Here is a 16,932-nt window from a genome sequence, read left to right as displayed (position 1 = left end):
ACGACATAATATATCAGCGGTTTCCTAGTTACTGTAGCATACATGGCACTGATGGAGCGGACGTAGCTGCCCGATCTCCCCATGAAGGCGTCAACTGTGTTGCCAATCCTATTTCGAGAGCCGACGCGGCGAAAAAACTTTCCGCACTTGCGCGTGACCTGACATCAGCTCAGTGGAATTCATCCGAGTTCACAAGTGCACGCCTTCATACCCTGGGCCGTAATTTACAGCTCCATATTCCGCCCGAGGTTCCACGACGTGACTGCACCGTTCTAGTTCGTCTATAGCTTGGGGTAGCATTTTCAAATGTGTACTCTTTTCCTATCGCAATGGCCAACAGCCCACTTTGTTACTTCTGTTGGTGCAATGAAACAATCCAGCACCTTCTTTGTCAGTGCTCTCGTTTCAACCCGCAAAGAACAGTCCTCTCAGCCATCCTAGACACACTGTACTAGCGTCCAATGACAGAAAGCACCATCACTGGTAACTGCCTTACGCGAGCATCAGCGCGATCCGCTATGAAGGTGCTGCAGCGGTATTTAGAAGACACGGTACTTTCTGACAAATTGTGACTGTACACTGTGTGGCGTAGAATTGTAGGGTGACACTACGTAAAACTAGGAACGCCTTTGCGGACTGTTAGGGTTGGCGTCTGACACCACGTGGCGACAGGTCATTCACTCTACCCTCTGAGCCGGAGCCCACGGGCGACCTCATCCCCTTCACCTCTCATGGTCGTGGCACCGTGGGTGCTACCTCATCCCCTTCACCTCTCATGGTCGTGGCACCGTGGGTGCTACCTCATCCCCTTCACCTTCTCTTGGCCGGACCCCACAGCGCCGGAGAGGTCATTCACCCGACCTTCTCACCGGATTCGTCGAAAAGAGGATCGACTTCTCCTCCCGTGCTCGGTATTGCAGGAGGAGGGGCCCTCTCTCCGTGCCTGTCACGTGTCATCGACGGAAGCAAGATCCCGCCCACACTTGTAGAGAGCCTATTTAAGGGGCTCCGAAATGTGCTTTTGAGAGACTTCATACTTGATACTTCTTACTTCATGCTCATCTTATTTTCTTTCAACTACCTTTGAATAAACAGTGCAAGTTTCGCACTAGCAAATCGTCTCGCCCCTGCTTGGTCGCCATGATCTACCGGATGCCTGCAGCCCGCCGACAACGCCACGCTACCCAATAAGTAATGTCGGTCGAGCTTCGATAGGCAGGCGCCGCTACTTCTCGGCAGCAGTACGGTACGCTACCCTGGAGTACGCAACAGGGCTGCGTGACAGGGCCCACAGAAACAGTTCGTGTGTACGTGTGAGTGTGTGTGTGTAGGTTTCTTTTCTTTTGTAACATTTAAAAAAAGAAATTCATCCTTCCTCACTTATCGCATCCCCTTGCCCCTACCCCAGTACAGAGTAGCCAAACGGAGACAATCTCTGGTTAACCTCCCTGCCTTTCCTTTGCCTTTCTCTCTCTCTCTCTCTCTCTCTCTCTAATGTGCGCGCTGTTCATTCATGCATACCTCATTATGCGCTGTAACTTGGCTTTTTTTTTCTATTGAATTCCCCAGATGCATTATTTATTGACCGCCGATCTACAGCGAATTCTTCAGGCGAGGCCGCCGAGTAGCGCGCGTAGTTGATGACCCAACCTAAGATGACGAGCTTCTCGCCCGAGCACAAGCCTCAATCTTTCCACGTACCTGGCGCGGCGTGTGCAGACATGCGTGATGCGCTCGTTGCAAGACAGATAGAGACGGAGAGAGAGAGAGAGAGACAAGCTTTAAACGGTATGCTGGAGACGTCATAGCTTGGCTGATCGCCTGACGTGCTCCTCCGAGTGCTGGGCGGTGATTATGATGTACACCGTGATAAACAAATAAACAGCACATACAGTCACACACACGCACAGTGTACCGATATTTACGAAGTTTAGTTAAGGGCTTGTGGCGCACAGGAACGCCAGCAGCACTTTCGTGGCGCTTAACTCGCAGGAGGTGCTTTGCCACGGGCCGAGAATGTGGAGGCGCGGTCTGTGCTCTACTTGCTTCAGAAGGCAGCACGGGTCAAATGCAAATACACAGTAAGCGAGGACTACTGGAGTGTACCGAATTAATTACAGGAGCCTAGATTGAAGTGATAATTAGTTGCGTTTGCTTAGTTACGCTCTGCTAGACTAGCCTCACTAGAAACGTTCTAGCATTAAACGTTTCCAGGTTTAGATTCCAATGGCGGCCTGTCTGGTTCCAGAGATTCCTAGCGCACTCTGCTGCGTCACTGGTCTGACCGCCGCCGTGGTCAGTTGTTTCGCAGCTGCTGGGGACTGAGGGCCGGGGTTTGAATGTTGTATTCATAGAGGAGGTTGTGGCCAAGTACTGCACCAGGGTGGCCAATCCTGCTCCGGTGAGGGAGTGCGTTACCGGTTTCGGTTACCGAGATCAGGCCGCACTCCAGGCCTGTTGGGCTGGGGTGCGTTTGGCAGGCATTCTCAGATCATGAACAGCAGGTTGCCCTAATACCTCAAGAGAAAAGTGTATAACAGCTGTGTCTTACCAGTACTCGCCTATGGGGCAGCAGCCTGGAGGCTTACGAAAAGAGTTCTACTTAAATTGAGGACGACGCAACGACCTGTGGAAAGAAGAATGATGGGTGTAACGTTAAGGGATAAGAAGTAGAGCCGATTGGGTGAGGGAACAAACGCCAGTTAATGACATCTCACTTGACATCAAGAGAAAGAAATGGGCATGGGCAGAGCATGTAATGAGGAGGGAAGATAACCGATTGTCATTAAGGGTTACGGAGTGGATTCCAACAGAAGGGAAGCGTAGCAGGGGCGGCAGAAAGTTAGGTGGGCGGATGAGATTAAAAAGTTTGCAGGGACAACGTGGCCACAATTAGCACATGAGCGGGGTAGTTGGAGAAATATGGGAGAGGCCTTTGCCCCGCAATGGGCGTAGCCAGGCTGATGATGGTGATGATGATGCTTAGTTACGCAGCTATACGTGACATTCATCTCTTCTCTTGGTCACCGTCGGGCAAGATCCGTTGCCGCGGGGAGTTGTGGCGCAGTCAGAGTCACTTTGCTCTCCTCCTCGCCGGCACTCGAGCTGCGTGCACCAGTTCAAGGTGCACGGCCGCGTGAAGCGCACGGACGCTGTTTCTGGTATTTTTTCTTTATTGCGCTGTTGCCTTGCTCCGTTAAATGTACCACAATGACACACGCATTCAACGGTGCAGAATCGTGACCCGTGTGACGTATTCTTAGGCTGCAACGACGGTTTCGTGTATACTAGAATCTGTCGAGTCTTGTTTACAGCGACTCGACACGATCTAGCTGAGGCACAAGTCGAGCTGGTCGAGCCAGTCCCACGCGAAAGCGTTCGCGCGCATTTTTCCGATCGGGCGGGACGAGTCGACCCACCCCTTGCAAGCGGTTTGACCCAACTCTACTTCGGCGCTCGCTCGGTCCGACCTGCCTGCGATAACAAGAACCCGACGACATACTTTCAGCCCGACAAGCCGGCTCCACCCGCCCTTGTCGGATTCATCTAAACTTAGCTTCTGAGTGAATGGGCTTTACGCTCCAAAGCAAATTCAGGGGCCACGAGGGAGGTCGTACAGGGCGGTTCCGGATTGTCTTTGACCTCCTGTAGCTTTCTAAGGTGAATCGAAAGCGTGGTACACGACTGTTTCTGCGTGCAGCCCGCATCTAAACAGGACTGGGGCTGCGTGGGGCTTGGCAGTAGCAGTAGGATGCCAAGACCACTGAGCTACTGGTTAACTGTCGGACATGATACTGTAGTTTATGTTTCATTCATTATCTGAACATTCAGCGTTTTCTTCTTCAGCTCAGATGTTTATAATTGGTATAATATACGTGCATATAGTATCGCGACATCGAAGGACATACGTACCGCTGACAATGTGGCGCACAGAGCTAATTTTTCGGGAGATCAATTTCTCGGGAGTATTCACAACACCCGCGAAGGTTGGCTACTGGTGAAAATGAAGAGATCTGCAGAATGCAGCATGATGCATCTTTCCTGGCTTCTTTCTTCCTCTCCTTCTTTTTTGCTTTCGTTCTTTCTTAGCTTACAAAGGAAATTTACCTCTCCTTAACCTTCATTTTGCTGTCTTCAATTCGCAAGGAACGTCGGAAAACAAGCAGCGCATTTTTTTTCGCCCTCTGACGCGGCGTTGTCACGCACGGTGTTTGCAGCACAGGCTTCAAAACAGCACGCGTTTTCTCGCGAGCGTCGAGACGTGGAACAAGTTCACGTGCCTGTGTTCATGCTGCTCCCGTGGCGTGCATGCACCTATTTCCTTGCTCTTCACCATCGCTGACGGTCGATGATCGCGGCTGGCACGTGGCACCCCCCCCCCCCCCCCCCCCCCCCACCACCACCTTCCTAGAGGCTTCCCGTTCGTCCGCCCAGCCGCAAATGCGATTCCTTTGCAAATGCGGTTCACCGGCCCGTGCCGACAAGGCGTGTCTGCCCCCGCGATCCCGAACAGTTTCGACGAGAGAGGCCCTACCGCCTCCGCGCTCCGCCTCTCTTTTCGCTTTGCGCTGTAAGGTCGGCTTCGCCTCGCAAAGACGATGCGTGCAGAAAAGCTCGCTTACAAGGAATAGTAGAAAGGACGTAGGGGAAAGCTCACGTCCTCCTCCCTCCCTTTCCTTTTTTTTTTTAAATATGTCTTTAGTTCTTGTTCTACGTTTTCCATGGCTCCCTTTAAAACGTAGCTTTAGCGTGTCTGGTGGGTATCCCCTGCTTAAAGGACGTAAGGAGCTCGTTACGAACGAAACGCCCTTGTCGTACCTGCGTTTGTATTTTGCTTCTCTTAGGAGGTCCCTTACTTCGTTGCTCAACGTGAAAATGGTGCACCAGCGAGTCTTTTTGCTACTTAACGCTACGCCTTCTATATTTCTTTTTCTTACAAGTTTTTTTTTGTTTCCTGCCTTTTGTATTCAAACACTCGGAGCGGCGGTAATCTCGGCATTTTATTGGTAGAGTACTTCGGGAGTCCACTACTGGCTTTCGTTTCTTGTCCAATGATCCGGGCTTACCTGCAGTTGCGAGAGTAAGTAGGGTCGCGCGTTTCTCTTGGGGAATGTCTTCGCTGGTCGTTCCACGCTTAAGAAAAAACGCCAGTAATTAGAAAGACAAGGCGAATGGTCCTCTGCTCCCCAGTCTCTGGACGCTCACTGCGAGGTGAAGACGGTGGATAAAATTGATTAGCATGTACAGTGCACGTGTTTGTTTTGTTTGTTCGCTTTTCTTTAGAGCACTTGCACGACCGCTTGACGTTGAAGATTGTGCTAGGACAGACATATCTCAACACAAGCCCAGCGTTCGTGACTGTTCACTCACTCGTCATCAGATGTCCTCACAAAACGTCGCCCTAAAACGCATAACATTTATGTAATTTAACGCAGCGTCCGGCACCAGCCTAAAATAAAGATTTCACTCGCCTCGCAGCGCTCTTCTTGAAGTGATGTCGAAACAAAGCAAATAACTCGGCAATTTACACCGATTTCCTCAAGTCCTATAGACTGTACCATATGCGTGGTAATCTCCAACAGCGAGACCTTCTCTGCGAAACGCTAGGTATGATAAAACGATTAATTAAATTCTGCCACCATTGAAGGCGAACAGACGTATTCACCAGACGAATCTGCCTATTACCAGGAAGACGTGTGCGGCTACTAGGTGAAATATTGACACGTGTACTTTATCTTTATCGGGCGACCACGTTTCGCCGCCTAACAAATGTTATCGCACAGCGCGGGACGCGCCTGCTTGTATCCGAAGTCTCTGGAAATTTATCGATGCTTCTATCCGTTGTCTGTTGTCGCCGAACCTTATGTTATCTGATTTCATCGCGTGACGCGAATGGTGTAGAACTTTGTGGAAGGCACGCGGGTCCCAACGATTAGTCTGGAACATTCGACGATTGATGTATAAAAGCCGACGCGCTTGACCCGTTGATCAGATTTTCGACGATCGCCGACTGTGTTCGCCGCTATCGTTGTGCTTTAAGCGTAGCCTATCTTTGTGGGCACAGGTTCGCCCAATAAAAGCTAGTTTTGTCTTTCACAGTATTGCTACTGTGTTCTTTAACGTCACTACCACGTGACAATATGTTTTTTCCTGATTGTACCTAACACGTATGTACGACGCCGAATACGTAAAGAGGCTAGGAGGGCTGGAGCCAGCTCACAGCACGTGCTTAACGTCCGTCAGCGCACTCAGCTGCGCGAACGAAGCTGTGCCAAGCGCTCGGCGAGCGTCTGGAGCTCTAATTCCCGGCTAATTGTCGCTCAGGCAACGCCTTGGTCGCTGACGCGCGCGACGTGGAGAAAGCGTTCCTAATAGCATCCTGATGGGGCACGCCGAAAGTAGAGACGGTGATGTCACCACCGCAAGCTTAGAAGAAGATGAAGGCGGCGCCATCGTCGCCGTCTTCGCTTTGCTGGCGCGCCACTGCGGTTCCAGCCGATGCCCTATACCGCCCGTCTGTAGAGACGCGCTGCTGCTGCTAATGATCTCGACCTGTCGATTAGCCGCCGAGCGGCGTTAATTGTTTCGCGCGTCAAACGAGACGCGGAGCTGGCCCCGTGACCTCGTCACGTGGTATACCTCGGGAGCGAGAAGATTACGTGCGCTGTGTGCGGAGGAAGAAGCTGAGCGGAAAACAAGAAGAAAAAAAACAATAAGAAAGAAAGAACTAAGCGAGAAGATGAGTTCACCGACGAAGCGCATTGCCGTTTCGCCCATCTCTGCGTGTTGCTGCTTGAGATTCGTTGTAGTAAACAAAACTCGAAATAGCCTTCTGGCGAGAGGCCTGAAGGGTTAGTTCGCTAGTTTTTGCGCGAGAGAAATAAATAATTCTAATCCTCTCTATTGCTGAATTTTGCCAATTCAAGCTGTAAGATGGTCGAAGAGGGCGCCCTAACGTCTGCTCTTAATGTACCACACTGATCGCACCTTGAGCTACAATGTGTACTTGGACCACGGTCTATAGTGCCGCCTGTGTGTTTCGTGCCACGAAAGTACTCTGTACATTAGTGAAACGCTGTTCTTAGACACTCAAATTTCTATATATCGTGTGCGGTGCGTCTTGTCTGTGTTATGTCCATGTCGCATGTCGTGCGTGTGTAATTTCATTTGTCGTCGCATTCACCTGGAGTAGAGCACGCCAAAAACACCTCTCCATTTTTCATTTTAAAGGCTCTCTTTCTCTCCTTCTTTTTTTTCTTTACAAAAGCAACTGAAATTCAGTCGAAATTGTGACAAAAATTGTGCGAGTTGGCCGTCTCGATGGTTCACACACACCTGAGATCGCGTTTCGAACTATATATTTCGAAGTAAGCGCTCAACTTTGCGCGTCCTTTTCGCTTTGTTTCTCGCGTCGCAGGCTGAAGACCTGAGCTCCCTGGTGGGATCGGCGTTCCGCATGGCGTATGCGCGACAGCTCCAACAGCAGCACCACCAGCAGCAGCAGCAACAACATCACCAGCAGCAGCAGCGACAGGGGCTCGCCGTGCAGAGTCCGCGGAGCGCAAGCCCCGCCGCCTCCGCCCCGGCTGACATGGCGAAGCCCGGAAGCCCCGCGTCGTCCCCGTGCAAGACAGTTGTCACAGCTCCCGCCGCGAACGGGAGGCCCGAGGCTTCGCCCCCAAACGCCTACACCAAGGTCTGGGTGAGTACCCACCTGCCAATGCTTGTCCTTACGCGTTCCTCTCTTGCAATCCAGCTAGACTCTGCCGTCGCGAAGCTACCCTGCTTTGTCGTTAGGATGGATAGTTGGGCGTGTTGGTTAAGCGTGATGTGAAGTGAAGGCGCTAAAACGACGGTGGACGAAGAAGGAACACACACACACACACACACACGCACACAGGGCGCCACTTCCAACAATGGTGTGTGTGTGTGTGTGTGTGTGTGTGTGTGTGTGTGTGTGTGTGTGTGTGTGTGTGTGTGTGTGTGCGTGCGTGTGTGTGTGTGTGTGTGCGTGCGTGCGTGTGCGTGCGTGCGTGCGTGCGTGCGTGCGTGCGTGCGTGCGTGCGTGCGTGCGTGCGTGCGTGCGTGCGTGCGTGTGTTCCTTCTTCGTCCACCGTCGTTCTGGCGCCTTCACTTCAGATCATACTATGTCGAATATGGCTAGGGGTGGCATTCGATAAGTCCTTTGCATTCCGAATCGGATGGGCCGACGACGCCTCGTGTGATGACTGTGGCAGCGAGGAGAATCTTCTTCAACACCTCCTCTGTGACTGTACTCGCTACAATTTACAGAGACGATCGCTCGAAATCGCGTTAGCGCGATTTGACCAAAGACCTCTAACGGAGGAACTTATTTTAGAATGCCGACATCACAAGCCATCGCAGCGGAGGGCGACGAGGGCACTGTTGCACTTTTCAACGGCAACAGAATTGGACAAGCGGCTGTAGCCTGAACAGATGTTTGTAGCGCTGCAAGGGCTACTGTGCTGTGTGGTGACGGTATGCGGTGACAATGCTTGACTGAAATTGTGTGTCTATGCTCCTTTCTTTCTTTATCTCTAATGTGATGTCACTTTACCTCCCCCTCCCCTCTGTCGGGTGCGTAGGGTAGCAAACCGGATCTACCCATCTGGTTAATAACCCTGCCTTCCCCCTTTCTTCTCTCTCTCTCTCTCTCTCTCTCTACGCGTAACTATTGAACGGCATTTTTTGTAGCACTCCTGAAGAAACGAACGGCAAGCTTAATTACCGACCTTTAACAAAAAAGAACAGCACAAGATCTACCGGGTTTTGTGAACTCCAACGTGTGTGCTGCTGAAACGTGAAAGATAACGAAAATACTTGGAAAAATCAAGATGGCGGAGGCTCGCGCGACTAAGGGTGGGATGGGTACTCAATACACTTACTTTCTACAAATATGGAAGTGGGGTCATTAGAAAGAGAACGCGAGTACTGACATGGTTAAATAGCATGCCTTGGTGATCTCGACGTGTCAACGCACTTGGCACCTCCAAACTCTTGATTAAGGGTCGTGAAGGAACACAAAGCTCGTAATAGCGTTTTTTTTTCCTTCTTCGTTTTTTAATGCCGGCGCAAATTTTCCGTTCTGGGTAGTTCAGGAAACCAATTTCTTATTATTTCGTTACTCTACTAGTCATACTTACTCATAAACATTTTTTTTTAAACAAGGTACTCTTTGCGGCCAATAATAAAGGTGGCCATGTTTTACTTTTTCCCACAAGGAATGGTGTTTCAGTTTTCTCTGTAAAAGGGAACTTCGTCTCGGGAGCTCCTATCTTAATGTACGGTAACGAAGGAATCGTTTTTCTGGGCTATCATTGCACCTACTTTGCTGAGGCGTGGTAAATTTTAGAAGGAGGAAACAATATAGAATCAAGTGACTGTGAGAAGCGGATTTTTTTTTATTTGGGCTTTCATATGTTTGTACAAAAGTTGTTGAAAATTTCAATATTGTAAAAAACTCGAGCACGAAGTTTTCAACTCGGTGACTCAGTAATGCGCGACGATATCACAATTCCGCGAGTTGAACCTATTCAGACATCTAAAGCGGGTGAAATTTTTGCGCTATATACATCGCGTCGAAATGTACGACTAATTTAATTGTGACTAGGACTTTTGCAAAACTCTCCTACCTACGGAAGAAGTTCAGCTGAGCTGTAAATTTATGTATTAGGCTCATCCACTTGAGACGCGCTAACAAGTGCAGTTTTCAAAATTTCAGCATTTGTTTTTCATGCGAAGTTACAGATATTTAAACTCCGTGCTTCAATTTTCTTTTATATGTACCGATTTTCCGTAACTTTCGTGAAGTATTGCAGGCCATAAAGCAATTTCTTATTTCTTTTAGACACTAGAGCTAGACCTTTCTTTCTCAAACGCAGCGAACTTCTTTCAGATCGATCCGGCGGTTGTTTCGTAAAGGCATTTCTGCGTTTTACATGTATTTGAATATGGAAATTGAAATTGGCCCCTAGCTGAAGCTCCCACTTAAAAGAAAGAAGGGGAGTTTGACAGGCCTTGTATCGCTTGTAACAGATGCCAGGTGGTTCGTTAGAGTAACCTTATATAGGCACCGTGTAACTATGCATCCACTAGGCGGCGGCAGAGGATTAGATATTGCGACTTGGTAGTGCATGTTTGGCTGTCGCGGGATAGAGTTCTATGAGAACCCCTGGAAGAAAAGTTAGCCCATTAGTAAATTTAAAAAAGGCTTGATGACGACGCATTGATGATCGCGCAACGATCACAAATGTACGCGTGGCGTGTTGTTACATTCTGCGCAACGCCAATCTGTTTTGCCATATTTCCTTTCTTCTTTTTTTATAGCTCTATACTCTCAGCGGGGTGAAGTTGAAGGTGGCAGATATATTGTTCGCAAACGCATGCAAGAAGTACACGTTTCTGGTTTGTCGTTGCAAGACGGTAAACAACCAGCTTGTTGCGCGAAGCAGAAGACATCAAAAAGAAAACGCATGTAGACGGAACAGGCGTCTATTTTTTTAGGAAGCACATTAGGTCGAAGGGAAGTAGCCGAAACTCTAAAGAGAGGACCTTCTGTACTAGAAAATGTACTTAGGAAAGACGTGTTGTTGGGCTAACGCACACAGAAACGGACTGTCCCCATGTATGCGCGTATTCTTTTCGAGATCTTTCGGGCAATCTAGTTGTCATTTATCTTCGTACGCGCGTTCCTGATACCGAGAGCTGCCTCCGAACATCACGGATGGGTTGAACTGTCGTTATTGCAATTTACCGTCGCAATCTCGAGCGGCCGGTCTCGCTTACGTAAGCGCAGTGTTACGTAAGCCGCGCTGCTTTGTCCACCGTTAGAGGTAATCTTTCCGCGACCGTCGCCGGTGACTTGATTGGCGGGATCGGTGCGAGGTGTAGGTGGCCTTTCCGTTGCGTTTGCCCGTGTCATGTAAGGCGCGCGATTCCCTCCTGTAGTTCCCACCTGTCAAGGGGGCTGTGTTGCGTAATACATACATCTAGCGTAGCACGCCAGACCTGCGACCAGGTAAACTTTAACAGCCCTCTCTCTCTCTCTCTCTCTCTCTCTCTCTCTCTCTGTAATCTGCAATATTTTCGCTACAACCTCCAACCACCCCCTTTTTTGTTCCTAGCACGTGGACGCAGCGTGCCTCTTTGAAGAGAGATTCGCTGTGCTTGCGTCCAAAGCGATGGCTTTCTTGTGGCACAGGGAGTGCAGAAGCCTTAAGTGAATGCACTTACATACGTGCTGTACTTATCTGCGTGCACACCTCGCGTGGAGCGTTCTACTTTACACAAGCGCATCGTACAACGTCTTCGTGACGCGAAGAGACAAGATCTACACGGGCGACAAGGATGCGGTGTGCATGACGTCCGCTGCTGCTGCTGCACATACATAGTTAACTGAAACAAGCGTCGCGTCATTCAGATTTCAGTGTTGCGTTGGATCTGCGTAGCATTTCTGTACCTTCGAGTGGAGCTGGCGCACGTCGTAACGAATGCGTGAAGTCTGCGCTCTCTAAGACGGCTTTCTTTACTAGACCCTCAATTAACTCCGCCGGTGCCCCCGCGCCGCGCGAATTACGAAATAGACGTGCGAAACTTTGCGCCGACTAAGCAGAGCTCCCACGCGAACTTAGCGCGAGCCCTGAGCGTTGCACTTTCTGTTCTCATTCACGCAGCAAGTTCCTCGGCGATAACCTTTCGGAGAAACGTAGGGTCCGTCGCGCGTTTCTGCAACGCCCGCGCGACCCTTTCCGCAGGCGAACACAAGTTCTGCGAGAGTTCGATCTTCGCCCACGTACGCCAGCATTCAGATCGTGGAGCGGCAACTTTTCAAATCGTTCCTATAGCGCTGCAATTTACATTCCCGCGCTAATGAACGGAAGTCGGCCGAACATCTAGCCCGACTCTTTCGACACGCCAGATACACCGCTTTAAGAGGCTCAATAATGGCCGAAGGAAACGGGCTCGCGCAAGACTCCCTTCATGGGTCCCGTTGGCTGTGGTTGTGACCACAATCATTAGCGTCTGGGCTCACCGATGCCTCATGATGCTAAGCGGGGTCGTTCAATATTTGGAATAACTATAATGTTGTATAGGAGAACACCGCCCAAACTTCATAATATGCGATGATCCCATCCGCTGCAAAGCTGCAGGGGAGCTGGGAAGAGCGCTTACGTTGTGTTGTTCCTTTCTTCGTATTTCGTCTTTTTCCGCGCTCTATAAGTTTCGTTACCGTAATGCAATACCAACCATCCCACCTATCGATCCTATTGTGAAGCTGGTCGATCGTCGCAAATATTTGAATTCGAATCGAACACGTTTGTTTCGAATGGAAGTATTCGACTCGGAGAATTTTATAAGCAGCGTTTTACGAGTTGTTACGATTATTCGGGCCTGCCGGGCTCATGAAAAAGTCCCGATGCCTACGGCTCACCGGCCGCATGCCCGTTGTAGGCCAGACTGTAAGTGTCGCGAGTTTTGTAATATACAAGCTGCCCAAATAAGCAATCCTGTGAGTAGCAATACGTGCATTAAAAACTAACTACAGAGCTTTTTTCCATCTTTATTCTCAATGTTCTCTTTCCTTCTTTTTTCTTGCACCGGAGAGCCAGACAACATTCGTTGTTAGATTCGATATTAAAGTTCCGTATTTGTTGAATCATCGCATTCGATTGGAAAATTACGTTACTTGATCAGCCCTTGAGAAAAAGCGCTTTATATCCCCCGTTGGTTGTAGCACGAGGCAGGATGTTTAGAAGGATTTTCTCGTTCTGGGCCGTATACTGAGCTTCACTGAAAGACCGCTTGAGAGCTATAGGGAGTCGCGTACGCCATCTTGTAGTCCTATTCGCAGCTTGCACTATGCTACCGGAGATAAGCGAATCTAGACAACGCTCTTCACCGTGCCACCTGTACAGCGACATGGCGACCTCATGGCTCTTCATATGCTATAAAGCTTTTGTTCGGCGCTTGTGCTGTTCACGCAGGGGAGGCCCACACACCAGCTTCGTCCTAGCGCCTTTATGTTTAAGTTCAGTTGAATTGGTGACTACAGACTTGATATGAAACATGATAGTGGCTTCATGGATGACATTTGTGAATATTTATCATCAGAGTGTTGAACTTGCTTTCACCTTTGCGCATCCCTCTTGCTATGTCATCATCATCCGTCATCACAACTTTATGTCCCCGTTCCCCCTCCCCCTGTGCAGAGTAGCAGACTAGAGCGCCTTAGCTCAGGCCGACCTCTCTGCTTTCTTTCAATTAAATTATCTCTCGCTTTGATGACGTCATACCTGCTTATAGCCTTCAGAAGAGAGGCCTTCTTCGCGCATGCGTAGAATGGCAAGGTGCTTTCTGAAGCGCCCATCGCGTTCCGCAAGCATATTTTACGTCTGCGATTTGATTTTATACGTGATACTGGATTATTGAACGCTTGGTAGCATGCATCACTGACATTGCAAGGCACGCTCAGGCGGAGGGACTGACAGGCTAAAAACGCCGCTCGCAAATGCCACTACCGGCAGCAACAAGCAGCAAGATTTCTCCTAATAACCCAACAAGAGTCGATTGCTTCGCGACTTACCGCTGTGTGTCGCGTATGGACATCTCAAATATGTATTAAGTAGTATATAGGGATTATTATAACCCAAACGTGTACAGCAACGCCATCTGAAGGTTGTTTAAGTATATTTCTTGTGGTGATTTAAAGACCCGGGCCTGTGTCACAAAAGCATCACAAAAAGCACTTGTGATATACAATTGTTCGCAAAAGCACATTTCAGCCAATCCTGATGCTGAACCTGTGTACATTTCATTTCATCCATATCATTTATTGACACTGTCAGCCCAGTGCTGGGCCGTCACAAAAGTAGGATATGCATATAGTACGCAATATAAATAACTAGCAGCTGTCAAAAACAGAAAAAGAGGCAATACATATGAAACGCCTCAATTATATATACTAGAAGAATTACTCTGGGATACATGGAAAGAGAAAGAAATTGACACATTGTTATCTCGGAACCGCGTCCGCGCCTGGTGTGCAGACCCACTAAAATGACGCCGGACTCGAATCTCATTGATTTAAAAATAAAGTTTACGTCCTCTCTCTCTCTCTCTCTCCCTCTATATATATATATATATATATATATATATATATATATATATATATATATATATATATATATATTAGCGAGTTACGTCCTACTTTTGAAATCACCCGTGTACTTAGATTTAGGTGCACGTTAAAGAACCCCAGGTGGTCGAAATTTCCGGAGTCCTCCACTACGGCCTGCCTCATAATCAGAAAGTGGTTTTGGCACGTAAAACCCCATAATTTTTTTTCCTACTTTTGTACATGCCCGCATACACATCGCGTTGCTTAAGTTCAACAATACTATAAAGAAGTTTAACAAATACATTCACGGGCAAAGAGAAGCAAGAAGTACAAGGACCATTACGCAAAACGGAAAGCAGCACGGAAAATCAATTCTCGCAAAGATGCTCAGTATTAATAAATTCTGTGATGTCATCAATCGATGTCACCTTCACTGAACAGTCTGGTAGCGAATATCATTTTGTTTAAAATCACCATAAAAGAAAGGCTGTATTTGAAGCAGTTGTCCAATTAGCGAAGGCCGCCGTTCAATGGTGTAACGAGCGCACGTGACCGAAAGGCTTCGGGAATCGGGCCCGAGCTTATTCGGAAGGTGCGTAGAGCTTGATCGCACATTTATGTAGAAGATACAGCGTCGCGCCGTTTTGACTCTAAAACAGAAACATACGCAGTTGCCGAAAAAGAAACTTTGATCGCTGCTAGTCGATCACGCACCGGCAAGCAGGGAACGCAATACGATACGCGACACGCGCTCTGAAGAACACTCATTCGATTGCGCGTTACTTCAGGCCTATTTCACCCATTCCGCGCTGTATACGCCAGATGAATCGGGGGAAAAAAAAAAAGAAGAAAAAGAAAATACCTGACGGCCCGCCGTTGTGTTCCGTCGATCTGTACGCGCGGAAAGCCCATACAGCATCCTGTGACTCAGAAGCACCTCGGAAAAAAAAAAAAAAAAAAAGGGAGCGCAGGCGGACGAGGACATCCATCCACCCGTCTGTGACAATATACACGGCAAACACGCGTCGCACGCGCGCGTCTGCAACAAAAACGCCGCGTGTTTATCTCGAACCGAACGCCAGGTAGGTCTCTCGCGATGTCGCGTACCTTGCGCGCTCGTCACCTTGTTTTCGGCCGTGCAAACACGGCGCGGCAGCGACCGGGGCTCCGCGAAGCGAAACAAAGTACGTTCCCCGATGTCGCGCAGCTTTTGTCAAGCCAGCAAGCGAGAGAGAGAGAGAGAGCGCCGAATTGCGCCGCCGCCGTACGCACGTGGGGTATGTGCGTAAAGCGCACAGGACTGCGTGTTCGCCTGCGCGCCGCGTAAATCCAATAAGACTCGAGGCAGGAGAGAGAGAGAGAGAGAAGCGGACTGGAAGGTGAAGCGAGAAAGAGAGAGAGGGCCGTGAGGTGAAGCCTACCTAGCGCGACCGTATATATAGGTAAACGCGGAAGGTGGCGGCAGGTCACGGAGAGAACGGTTCGCGACGCGCGAGGAAGTGCGCGTGGCAGATATAGTCGTACGTGTAGCACCTGTCGTCGCGTGCGCTCTGTCGCCGCTCATTCTCCCGTGCTGCTTTGCTGCCAGATTTGCTGTCGCGAGAAGAAAAAAAAAAAACGAAAGACTTAAAGCGGGCTGCGCGAAGCGAGAGGATTTGTGTCTCGCCGGGCAAAGCCCCTTCGCGTTGTCTGACGCTCGGCCCTCGTTTGCCTGTCGTCTTTGGAACTCGAGTGCTGGTTTCCCTTTTCCGTTCTTTCTTCTTTTTTTCTTTTTTCGATGCCCAAGTTTGTGTGCTTGTACCGACGTGGGCTCGATGGTTGTTCGAAGAAATTGTTCGCGGCGTATAGGTCGCCTTTACAGCCCTCTCCCCTCCCACTGCGCCCCTCGCCCCAATCTTCCTTTTTTTTTTCTTGTTCGTGCTTTTCTCTCTTTTCTTTGGCTGTTGGATATTTACTTATTTCCTTGGGATACTTGTTGTATCGCTTGCTGTTCCTGGCCAGCTTTTATCTCCAGCAGGAGCACCCCACGATTTCGCTCGCGAATAGTGAGAGAGTTGAAACTAAAACGTGTCGTCTCACGTTGCCGCTGGCGCGTAACCTCGCATTCGTGCATGTTGCGCGTGACGTAAATATGCAAGTCGATGTGAGAAGCGTCCACCGTTCTTTAACGTTCTTGTTCATTGCGATGAACTTAAAGGCAAAAAGCACCCTACCCACTTCTCCGTTTGTTTCAAATTGATTAAACTTCGTTTTATTCTGCCAGACGCGTGTATAGGAATAAAAGTCGTAGAGCTAGGGAACGTCTTACGAAGAAAGGAAAAACAAAAGCCCTCTTGTTGATGTCTTCAGCGGGGCGAAGACACCCTTACGCGGCGGTAGAGCGCCAGCCTACAATACGATTGAAGGCACACAAATGAGCGAATTTGCACACAAATGAGCACACAAAGCGAATAATTTTCGTGCATAACCTGCGTAGAATCCACGTTAAGCAACCAACGTGGAAAGGGCGCTCGTCATAAGGATGCTACAGAAAGCGTTACCCGGCACGCAGCGTGGTGTCGTGGTCGGTGGTTGTTGCCGTTTCTGCGGCGGTTGTAATGTCGTCGATTCGCCATTAACAGCGAATTAACGTCATAGCAGCCTACTAGATTAGCGTGGCTCTCATTTGCGCGAGTTGTAAGTCTCCACCGCGTGTGTCATCTATACTTCAAGCACACGCAGTAGTGATCAGTAAATGCACAAGAAATAAAGATAGTGTTGTAATAAACAAGTTATCCCAGTAACATGTAATATAC

The 16,932-nt window shown here is 49.2% G+C and overlaps 1 protein-coding gene across 1 annotated transcript in view; it reads left to right on the top strand.

Annotated features, from left to right (window-relative positions):
• LOC142575587 (uncharacterized) overlaps positions 1–16,932 on the top strand; it is a 252,699-nt gene that overhangs the window by 203,009 nt on the left and 32,758 nt on the right. The window contains exon 5 of the mRNA XM_075685069.1: positions 7,418–7,702. Within this exon, the coding sequence (XP_075541184.1) occupies positions 7,418–7,702 (285 nt within the window). The remainder of the gene's footprint in view (positions 1–7,417; positions 7,703–16,932) is intronic.

This window comes from Dermacentor variabilis, chromosome 3 (genome assembly GCF_050947875.1).
Source record: "Dermacentor variabilis isolate Ectoservices chromosome 3, ASM5094787v1, whole genome shotgun sequence".
NCBI lineage: Eukaryota > Metazoa > Arthropoda > Arachnida > Ixodida > Ixodidae > Dermacentor > Dermacentor variabilis.
The sequence above is the reverse complement of the archived record's forward strand: the minus strand, read 5'-3'. Positions and strand labels throughout refer to the sequence as shown.